Raw genomic sequence first — 11382 nt, 5'->3', positions numbered from 1 at the left:
TCGTGTAGGTTTTTTCATTGTATCTTTTCCACTACTAGTCTCTTTTCTTCTCGCACTAGTTCTAATATTCATTTATATTTTTATGAACATGCCTTCATTGTGTTGGTTCTCTAGATATTTTTTCCCTTGTACACTTTATTTTTTGTAGTTTGATTTCTTGTATCATATTAGGGAAATAAGATTGAAGTTAGAGATGGTAAAGTTTTTTTTTTTTATTTGTTTTAGGTCAAGAATTACTATTTATCCATGTTAACTTTTCAATCTATTTTTTCTTATATCTAATTCCCTCCCTCCAAAGTATATGATCGAGTTTGAATTATCTTCAATCCCCTTTTTATAAAGTTTCTTCTAGTTAAGAGAAAAATGGTTGCTTAGAAGTTCCTTTGCTCTGGAAGTGTCCATTCTACTTTCGTAACATGCTAATCTCTTCTATTATGTTTTGCTTATGAGCTTAATATTATAATTTATGTTATCAATAGCATATAAGTTTCTTTATTTTTTAAGGTTATGCAGTAATTGAGTAATAAATTTATTAGTTTCATTGCAAAAATCTTTCTTGTTCTCAGTATACTTTTTGAAAAATGCTATATTTCTATTTAAGCAGATCTAATCTTGTTAATGACAACCTTTGTTCCAATATATAGATGTATTGAGATTTGTCCTTGGAGTTTATTTCAGGACTTAAAAATATTATGTTCGTGTTAGTTGTGTTCGTAGTTGAGATAGCCTTGAAAAATATTAGCTTGACTGTGGTAAATGCAATGATCAATGATACTCATACTATTTTGAAATGAAAGTCATATTGGATGATTGTTGTTTACTACTTTGATATGTTGTGTTTTGCTTATAATTTCGCATGAATAATGGGAAATAATTCTTCTGTTTGATGTAATGTCCAGGCTACCTTTTTTAGTTGCTTTTAGGAGTTCCTTTTGGGTCTTCAATTTTTTAGTCATATTTAATATCACCACTGAAATTTTGGTGATAAACTTTTGAACAAGTCATTTTGCTAATTAGGGAACTAAATTGATGCAAGGCCCTTAGGATTTTGGGTTTCTAATGCAATTTGAATGGTGTAATAGGTGTTGATGATATGAAGTAATTTAGGATTCACATATCAAAGTTCAATCAATGCGTAAAACTTCTTTAAATGCAAGTTAAAAAGTATAAGAAGTTGAACCATAATAGAAATGTAACAATTGATTAAAGCTTTTTTGGTTCTTTTAGTTAATGATTTATGGATTGAATTTCACTCAACCCATGGTTGGGAACGAATGATTGGTTCGATCTACAATGATTTTGGATTGACTCTGATTGATCATATTTTATCTGGTCTTATTCCACTTTTCCAGTGATTCTAGATACAATTGTGAAATATTAGATCTTCTATTTTTTAAATTGTGTATCTTCTTTGCTTGTAGTAATTTATCATTCAATGAATGAATAATTCATTAGATCTTTTGATATCAATAAAATCAGAACCTTATCTCAAAGAAATTAATAAAAAAATGAACCACAAAGTAGCAAGCAATTTAAATTTTATGCTATATTTGAAAATCTAATTTTGACCAAAATGAGGACTCTTTCATTATCAATAAAATAAAAATAGAGAGTGAATATGTAATTGTAAGAGATCGCTATAGCGTAGAAGATTTTGGCCTTACACCAATACGAGGAGATGATTTCTCCCAAAACTGAGTAGCCACACTTCACCACAATTTAAGAAATTTCAAATCTAAAGGGCACATAAGATTAAAAATTGAAAACTAGAATATCACTCAATAAAAGCAAAATTTACATGCCTCAAACCATCTATTTATTGAAATTCATAAATCTTAATATATAATTGATTAAAGCTTTTTTGGTTCTTTTAGTTATTGATTTATGGATCGGATTTCACTCGATCCGTGGTTGGGAACAAATCATTGGTTCGATCTACAATGATTTTGGATTGGCTCAGATTGAGCATATTCTATCTGGTCTTATTTCCACTTTTCCGATGATTCTAGATACAATTGTGAAATATTGGATCTTCTATTTTTTAAATTGTTTATCTCCTTCTCTTGTAGTAATTTATCATTCAATGAATGATTAATTCATTAGATCTTTTGATATCAATAAAATCATAAACTTAATTTAAAGAAATTAACAAAAAATTGAACCACAAAGTAGCAAGCAGTTTAAATTTTATGCTACATTTGAAAATCTAATTTTGACCAAAATGAGGATTCTTTCATTATCAATAAAATAGAAATAGCAAGAAAATATGTAATTGTAAGAGATCACTATAGCGTAGAAGATCTTGGCCTTACACCAATACGAGGAGATGATTTCTCCCAAAATTGAGTAGCCACACTTTACCACACTTGAAGAAATTTCAAATCTAAAGGGCACATAAGATTGAAAATTGAAAACTAGAATATTACTCAATAAAAACAAAATTTACATGCCTCAAACCATCTGTTTATTGAAATGCATAAACCTTAATGTATATAGTTGACACAAATTCAGCCATGTTTAATTCTACTACCCTAAAATTCAAGTCTCAGTTTTCATGCATAGGTATCTAAGCTAACAATCACAAATTTATGACAAAATCCTCAAATTTAAACAACTTGTATATGAAGCAAAAAGCTATATATTTCATTAAAGTGACAATTAGAGATCTCACACATGAAGCCACCGAGAAATTCTTATCCATAGCTCATAAAGTTGCTACAAAGGCAAATTACTTGAGCTATTAGGCCAAAAGTATCACAAATAGTAATTAAGTGATCTATTAAAAGAATGAGTTGCAAATAGCCATAAGGCAAAACATCTTGGGGTGTAAAAGAGTCGAGTTTGAGCAAGCCCAAGGCTTGTTCATGTTCAACTCGTTGAAATTTTTTTGTTGTTTCTGTTCAGCTTGGGTTCAAAATGACTCGTGAACAACCTATTTGTATTTAGCTCGATTTAAATTCATTTGTTCAAACTAAGCTCGTGTTTAGTTTTTGTTTTAAGTTAAAAAAAATTATTATTTTAAATAAATTATTAAATAATGCCACCTACTTTACACATTTTCACAACCTTCCATTGTTTCGTTGCTTCACACATGAATAATTTCGTTTGCTTTAGGCTCTGTTTGGCGCAGCTGCAGGTCCCAACTTTTCATCTGCAGCTGCGCTATCCCAGGAAGCTACTGCGGGGAAGCTGGCTGTCTGTTTGGTGCAGCTGCGCGAAAACAGCTGCAGAGCATTTGTTTCTGGAAAAATGATCATTCTGCCCTTGTTTGGTAAAACTGTTTAAAAGAGGACTGTAATAGTAAAATTTTTGAAACTCCAAAAGCAAAATTTATTATGTAATAAATTAATGAAACTTCAAAGTTTTAATTATGTAATAAATTTAATTGTTGGGTAATTAAAGTGTTCTCAGCTTTCCTACTAACATGATGTACTCAAACACAAAGTAACGTATACTCAACTTCACATATGTCCGAATTTAATGAAAGGCAAAACAATGATTGTATAGGTCTGATAGAGAGAATACCAAATGCAACAGTAGATCAACTTTAAAGATGCATTACACAGAAAATCTTCAAGATAGCTAAACAATAGCTTAAATTTAAAAAAATGCACTTCTCCACATTTTGAAAGCATAGGCCTAGGGGAACAAGTGTGATAGAGAGAATACCAAATGCAACAGTAGATTAACTTTAAAGATGCATTACATAGAAAATCTTCAAGATAGCTAAACAATAGATTAAATTTAAAAAATTGCACTTCTCCACATTTTGAAAGCATAGGCCGAGAGGAACAAGTAGCCCGAGAGCAACAAATAATCTTTTTCATTAATGAACATCAAATAACTTTTCAAGAAAACAACAAATAACCTTTTTTTTAGATAAAAGCCACTGCCAAATCCGAGAGCAAGGGTAGTATTGTAGAGAAGAATATCGAATATATCATAATTTGATTTTGGGAGGACTGATACGGGAATGAGGAGCATTGATATATATAGATTTCGAAGCATAGCCCGTAGCGTTTTAATACCATTATATTTGCATTTCAACCATCTCATGAAATGGCTCCATAGCACCCGAAAAACATCCCAATGTATCCAACATTTAAATGCACTTCTCCACAGTAGATTACATAGAACATAGTACTGGTAAGAAATAGATTTCCTAGAACATATTAGTGGTAAGAAATGCATAGTAATGTACTAATCCAAATACATTTTCGTATTGTCATACTACATAGAACAAAAAGTAAATTTTTTTTTCATATGTAGATCAACTATGAGCAAGGAAAAGAGATCCTTCTTGTAACCACTTCGCAGAAGAGGAAAGGGAGGAGTAGAGACGCAAGGGAGACTCGGGAGAGAAAGTGTTCGAGATGCATATACCTTGATTCGTATGGGAGAAGAGGAAAGGGAGGAGCAGAGGAGCAAAGCATCTTTTTTTCGCACAAGGGGGCGCCGAAGAGGACACTTAGGGCAAAAGTGTCGCGAGGGTAAAGGTAAGAAATATTAGAGGCGAACGCGGGGCCGTGGGCTTGATCCTGCGGCCGGCTTCCCGAAAGCTTCAACACACCGCCCCCGTGAAGTTGCGAAACAAACAGGAGTAATAAAATGCACAAAGCGGTTTGGGGCTGCGCCGCACAAAAAAACGCGACCCCAAACATACCCTTAAAGTGCTTTTATCACATAAAAAGTCCGGATGTGGGAAACAAACAAATCAAAACTTGCATTTGTATGTGGCTGGAATATTCCAAGGGACTTTTACATTCATACCACCCAATTCTTATGTGTTTACATGGTCTATCACCTAAATGCAGCCACACAAGTGTGACTGGACTGATAGGGTGGGGGTAATTTTCTAAGGGAATTTTCATACATACTACTCAAATCTTATGTATTTACTTATCTAACACATATGTTTATATATTTTATAATTATACAATCCGAATAATTTTTAAAAATAATTAAATATAACTTTTTTTAAATACAGTATAAATTGTTAATATAAAAAAATGTAAATAAATATTATTATTTAATTATTTAATTCTTTCAATTTAAATCGAGCTGAACATGAACGGGCAAACCTTTGTTCGTGTTCGGCTCGTTTGCTCAATGAACAAATCTAACACGAGCTACTTAACTAACCAAACACGAGTTGTCCCTGAATTACATGCTTTTTGACTGTCCTAACAACATCCATAAACCATAGAAGAGTAGATTTCCATGTGATTTTTAAAGTCCAAAACAGTGAGCATAAACAACGCATGGAAGCCCACAACATTTACAAAGTGAAATTAATTCATCATAGGCATGCACAAAATAGAATGAAAGTGAATACTATGAAATGAAACAACTACCAAATAATGGAAATAAATAATTTTTGCACAAATCTTTTATTTCTCAACATTGCCATTGAGTATATGAAGTTGCGGTTCTCCATCATAAAATGAATGATATAATATAGTTATTCTTGCTTAGAGGTTCATATTAAGATTTGGTCCAAAAATGTTTTATGCATTTTTTAATGAAGGTATTTATATTGGGTTTGTTTTTTTTTCTTTTTTATTTCCATTTTCTTTCTAGAGCTTTGTTCAGCCATTTGGTCCACCTGTGGTCTTATCCTGGAAAACTGTATACATCAATTGGGCACAAATAGCAACGAATGCATTATTGAGTATTTTTTGAATTTTTTCACTAATAGCATCTGCAGCGCTCTTTACCACAACTATTGTAAATTATAACCTGTAGTCTGCATTCTCTTCTTTTTGTGGCAGATTCATGAAACCTTTTGCTAACACCAATTTTTTCCTACAAAGCTACGTGATTCTCCTCTCATGCTACTTTTCCTATCAAAATGTAAATCATAGAAAACCATTGTAAACTCTATATTTTATAGTTTTTATTGTTTTTTCAAATATGCAATTTGTTTTTTTAGCAACTTTTTTTCGTGACATTGATCTACATTCTATTACACGTATTTTGCCCATTTTACAATGTGTTTAAGATTTAAAATATTTGTTTCTCTGATTGCCTATGTCATATCTTTCAGCATCATTCTCAGTTGTAAATTATAAAAAGGTTTCACTTTTTGTTGTTAAAACTGATATCTTATTTCGGTAGATTCTATGGATTAGGTTTCTGTAACCTAATTATATACAGTTTTATCTGTAGGGTACAGTTCATCTGAAACCTACTGAGATGGTTGACCACTTAAGAAAGGGATTGGGTATATTCGGGCAGGTTTGTCTCCACTAATTCGTTTGAAAGCTCATTATATTTTAACCAAGAGCATTTAGATTGAGACTGGATAGTTTTTGCTTTAATAGATAGTTTACATCGAAGAGATTAACGAAAGATTGGCTGTCTATGCGGATGTTCCCAGTAGTCTTGCAGATGTTTCGAAGGCAGCTCTGACGAGGGTTGGAATAACCAAATTATACAGCCATCAGGTATTGTTGTAATTTTTCACTCTATTTTATGAGTAGTTCTGTAAAACTAGCCATTGTTTACCTTTCCTTTTTAGCAGGCTGAAGCTTTACGATCTTCTCTTTCTGGAAAGAATGTTGTTGTAGCTACATCAACTTCTAGTGGAAAATCCCTTTGTTACAATATTCCTGTTATTGAGGCGCTCTCAAAAGATTTGGAGGCCTGTGCTCTTTATATATTTCCAACGAAGGTAACTTATCTTTTCCTTCTTTTCATAATATAAACCAATATTATATGATCCGAAGTGAGAGTCATGAACGAAGATATTCCTGTTGCATGAATAATGAACAGATTATTGGTTTTTTTTTTCTGGTGCAATACATTTTTTCGTGCAGGCGTTAGCACAGGATCAAATGAGAGCGTTGTTAGAGATGACAAGTGGGTTGGACGTTGGCTTCAATGTCAGTATCTATGATGGGGATACTGCTCAAATGGATCGTACGTGGATACGTGATAATGCTCGAGTGGTATGTTGGGAGATTCTTGATGTTTCAACTGCTTGTGATTTTTCTCTACATTTTTTGGGGCATTTACATATATAGCACACAATTCTAATATTTTTACAATTCTCACACCTAAACTTTCATAATTGCATTCATAGGACTCAAACTTTTAATATCTCATAAAAAATAGCACTATTGCCACTTTTAAAAGTGAAATACACCTTATCATGCATAGGTTTAAAACATCAAAGATGAAAGTTTAGATGTGAGATATGTAAATAAATAAGATTTGTATGCTAGGTATGTAAATTTCCGCTTTTCTTTGGTCTTAAACAGATGTCCATCACTGCAGTTGATTACAAACCCGGACATGTTGCATACGTCGATATTGCCCTATCATGCAAAATTTCAGCGGATTTTATCCAACCTCAGGTAGTATGTCCACATCTCATAATGGTTTATTTCCTTTTGTGGAATATATAAATTATGCTCTTGTTGCGTGTTGGTAAATTTGTGGCGATAGAGTGATACATTAGATCTGACACTCACATTTGTAAAAAGAAATCTACAGAAAGACTGGGAGTTTTGACATGAAAAAACTGAAGATGCAAAAACCACAGTGTCTGACCTAGTTAATGATTCCACTATGTCGATATAAGTTACAGAATTTTACACACCCTTAATTGGTCGGGTGCAAATTTTTACAAGCAATATGATTTTCTCTTGGGGAGCGGCGTAATATCCCAAGGAAATGACGGTGTCTTGACGACAGTTGTTCGGCGACAGCTATGGCGATGACTACTGCGATGACCTTGCAATGGTGCTCCGATAGCGGTAGGAGCTGCAATCATGTGGTGGTGGTCCGAGGCGTTGTTGTTGCGAGATCTATATATACTAGTTGATGTGGTATATATATAAATTAAACAGGAGAACGATCGATGAAGTGAAAAATAGAACGAGAAAATCATACCAGAAAAAAACAACACAGCGTAACACATAGATTTACGTGGTTCGGCAAGTTGCCTACGTCTACGAAGTTGCAGAGGATTTTATTACTTGAGGAATTTACGCCAGTCGATCACCTCGACTTACAAGAGGAAACTCTCACTCTTTGTTGCTCTCTCTCTCTTCTTCCCTCTCTATTCTTCTTTCTCTATACCGGGATATACTGAAGAAAACTCTACACCGAGATACTCCGAAGAAGACAAACTTACAAGAGATTTAAACCTAATTTCTCTTATGCCATAAGCCACCAAGAAGAAGCCTAAGGAGAACAATCTTCTTCTTCTTTCTTCTTCTTCCTTCTGCCGCAAGGAACTGCTCCTCCTTGCACTTCTCTTTCTCTGCCCCGAGGAAACCTTCCTCTATCCCGAGGAAATCGAAGAAGAACTCAAAGCGTGACTTCTAAACCCAAGAAGAGTCATCCGAAGCTTTTATCACGAACAAGAGGGAGCGAAGAGATGCTTCACTTCACAAAAGAGGAAGAAGAGAGTGATTATTTGTGAAGAGGTGTGACTCTTCAAAGCAAAGTAACCACCCAAGCATAGTGGACTGGGCTCCATCGTTTTTAATAATTCTCCCACTTGGAGACCGGTACACAGGCTGTAATATTTCCTTCCTCAAACTGATATCCTCCACTGGCGGTGTCACCTTTTTCTTCAACTTGTATCCTCCACCTTGAATCCTCCACCTCTACAACTCAAAACATCTTTCTTCATTCCAGAAGACCAACTGAAGCTTTGCACAACTTCAGTTTCTCAAGAGTAATACACTCAGTCAACATATCAGCAGACTCAACACAGCTTTGCTCATCCAAGCCATTTCCAGGGTCATTCTTGTCTCATCTTACAACTCCCACCGCATGGGCAACATCCTGCCTCTGCTGAAAGCCTTTTTCAACAAGTCTAGCCTAGTACCTCTTATTGACATCACACTCAGTATTCACCTGGTACACCCACTTGTTGTGTAATGCCTTCTTCCTTGGTGGAAGTTCTGCCAGCTTCACTTGCTCGAACTTTCATCTTGCAAGCTTTCTTTATAGCTCTGTGGATCTTCAACATTTGTCTGTTGAACAATAGGAATGGGTGCCCTGGACCCACTTTCCTCTTCACTTCCATCACTCCCTTGCACTGTGACCTCTTGTAGATTTCCTACCACATTCAAAGCCCCTGAATCCAATATCAAGTCTTCAACAGAACTATGAACTGCCAACAATAGTACATGCTGTGATTCTTCAGATACCACATTTGCGCTATCATTCTTCATCTTCCTAGGATTCCTGCAGTTCCTCTTTATGTGGTCAGCCTTGCCACAATTCCAACAGGTTTCCTACTTACTAAACTTTGATTTTGATCTTCTTATACTTGAGTTTCTGTCATATCATATCTCTCTGAAATCAACATTCAGTGCCGAACTCGAACCTGAGACCTCGTCAGAATCTTTTCTGCTAACTTTCTCAGCCAAAATCAAATCAGGAATATCATCGTATTTCAATTTATATTTACCTGCAGAACTGCTAACTGCTATCCTCATGGTTTCCCAACTATCTGATAATGAAGCCAACAAGATCAGTGCACATATCTCATCATCAAAATTAATTTCCACAGACGACAATTGATTTGTGATAATATTGAAAACATTTAAGTGTTGAGCAACAGAAACATCTTCCGCCATCTTCAAATTGAATAACTTCTTCATCAAGTGCACCTTATTATTCGCCGATGACTTTTCATACATACCTAATAAGGTTGTCATGAGATATATAGTTGTCTTTCCTTGATGACGATGTGTGCAACGGACCTCGATAGGGTCAATCGAATAATCTTCAAAACTTGTCGATCCAACAAATTCCATTCAGCCACATCCATCCTTTCAGGTCTTTTCCCCAATAACGGAAGATGAAGTTTCTTCTCATAAAGATAATCCTCTATCTGCATTCTCCAATAACCAAAATCTGTTCCATCAAACTTTTCGATCCCTGAAATCTTCACTTCATCTGCAGCCATTATTCTTCCTCAGATCCGAAACCATGCTCTGATATCAGTTGTTGTTGCAAGATCTAGATATACCAGTTGATGTGGTATATATATATAAATCAAACACGAGAACGATCAACGAAGTGAAAAATAGAACGAGAAAAATCACACTAGAAAAGAACAACACAACGGAACACACAGATTTACGTGGTTCGGCAAATTGCCTAAGTCCACGGAGTTGCAGAGGATTTTACTACTTGAGGAATTTACACCAGTCGATCACCTCGACTTACAAGAGGAATCTCTCACTCTTTGTTGCTCTCTCTCTTCTTCTCTTTATGTTCTTCTCTCTCTATACCAAGATACACCGAAGAAAACTCTACACCGAGATACACCGAAGAAGACAAACTTATAAGAGAAATAAACCCAATTGCTCTTCTTCCACAAACCACCAAGAAGAAGCCTATGGAGAACAATCTTCTTCTTCTTCCTTCTTCCTTCTTCCTTCCTTTTGCCGCAAGGAACTGCTCCTCCTTGCACTTCTCTTCCTCTGCACCGAAGAAACATTCCTCTATTCTGAGGAAATCGAAGAAGAACTCAAAGCGTGACTTCTAAACCCAAGGAGAGTCATCCGAAGCTTTTATTACGAACATGAGGGAGCGAAGAAATGATTCACTTCACAAAAGTGGAAGGCGGGAGTGGTTATTTGTGAAGATGTGTGACTCTCCAAAGCAAAATAACCGCCCAAGCATAGTGGACTGGGCTCCACCGTTTCTAACACGAGGGTGGCGTTCCGACAGTAGGGTGGTGGTCGGGTTGCTATGGTCTTTCGGCGGCGGTGGCTGAGCAACGGTGGTTAGGTGGTAGTGGTGGTCCGACTACGTCAGTGCCTCAACGGTGGTGGCCCGAAGACGGTGGAACTTGGGAATCCTCAGGATCTTGGTTCTCTCTCCAGCCTTATCTTCTCAGTCTAGGTCCCAAATCCCCCTTTCAAGAAAGGTGTGGGGGTCCATTCATAGATTTTGTGATTAATATCATCTGTAAATACTGCATGAATCTGGAATACTCTATCGAACGACTATAACAATATCTTTGATCAGATGAATATTCTATGAGTATTTGAGTGTCTTAATGATTTCAAAATCGAGTGATCTTGGGCTTGTTGGATTCAGCTCGACGAGACGCTCGATTTGACTATAAATTTGTCATATTTGGAATCTATTTAATCATTCAATTGCCCCTCTAAGACCTCCAATTGCGCTTAAATGACTTGATCGGACTCAGATTGAACCCCAAGTTTGGCTTCATTGGGCTTGCCTTGTTGAGGTAGTCTGTTTGACTATACATTTGATGAAACCGGAGCTTAGATAATCATGAATTCATATTTGGAATTGTTCCTTGCTCAAAATATTTTGATATTCATGCATGATAATTTTTTTGAGGATGTATCAGCTCTATTTGTTGATTATATATATATATAT

At 35.4% G+C, this 11382-nt stretch overlaps 1 protein-coding gene across 7 annotated transcripts in view; it reads left to right on the top strand.

Annotated features, from left to right (window-relative positions):
• The window catches only part of LOC110019546 (uncharacterized ATP-dependent helicase YprA), a 49158-nt gene that overhangs the window by 10592 nt on the left and 27184 nt on the right, over positions 1-11382 (top strand). For 6 of the 7 annotated variants that reach the window (XR_002293463.1, XM_020717247.1, XM_020717244.1 and 3 more), the window contains 5 exons: positions 6169-6237; positions 6324-6446; positions 6521-6673; positions 6819-6950; positions 7279-7358. Coding sequence is in view for 6 of the 7 variants with exons in the window: in XM_020717247.1 (XP_020572906.1) it covers positions 6169-6237; positions 6324-6446; positions 6521-6673; positions 6819-6950; positions 7279-7358 (557 nt within the window). In the remaining variant the exon portion in view is untranslated. The remainder of the gene's footprint in view (positions 1-6168; positions 6238-6323; positions 6447-6520; positions 6674-6818; positions 6951-7278; positions 7359-11382) is intronic. The other variant, XM_020717245.1, reaches the window with a different exon arrangement.

This window comes from Phalaenopsis equestris, unplaced genomic scaffold (genome assembly GCF_001263595.1).
Source record: "Phalaenopsis equestris unplaced genomic scaffold, ASM126359v1 Scaffold000061, whole genome shotgun sequence".
Classification (NCBI taxonomy): domain Eukaryota; kingdom Viridiplantae; phylum Streptophyta; class Magnoliopsida; order Asparagales; family Orchidaceae; genus Phalaenopsis; species Phalaenopsis equestris.
Note: the sequence above shows the minus strand (reverse complement) of the source record. Positions and strands in the feature narration are given on the sequence as shown.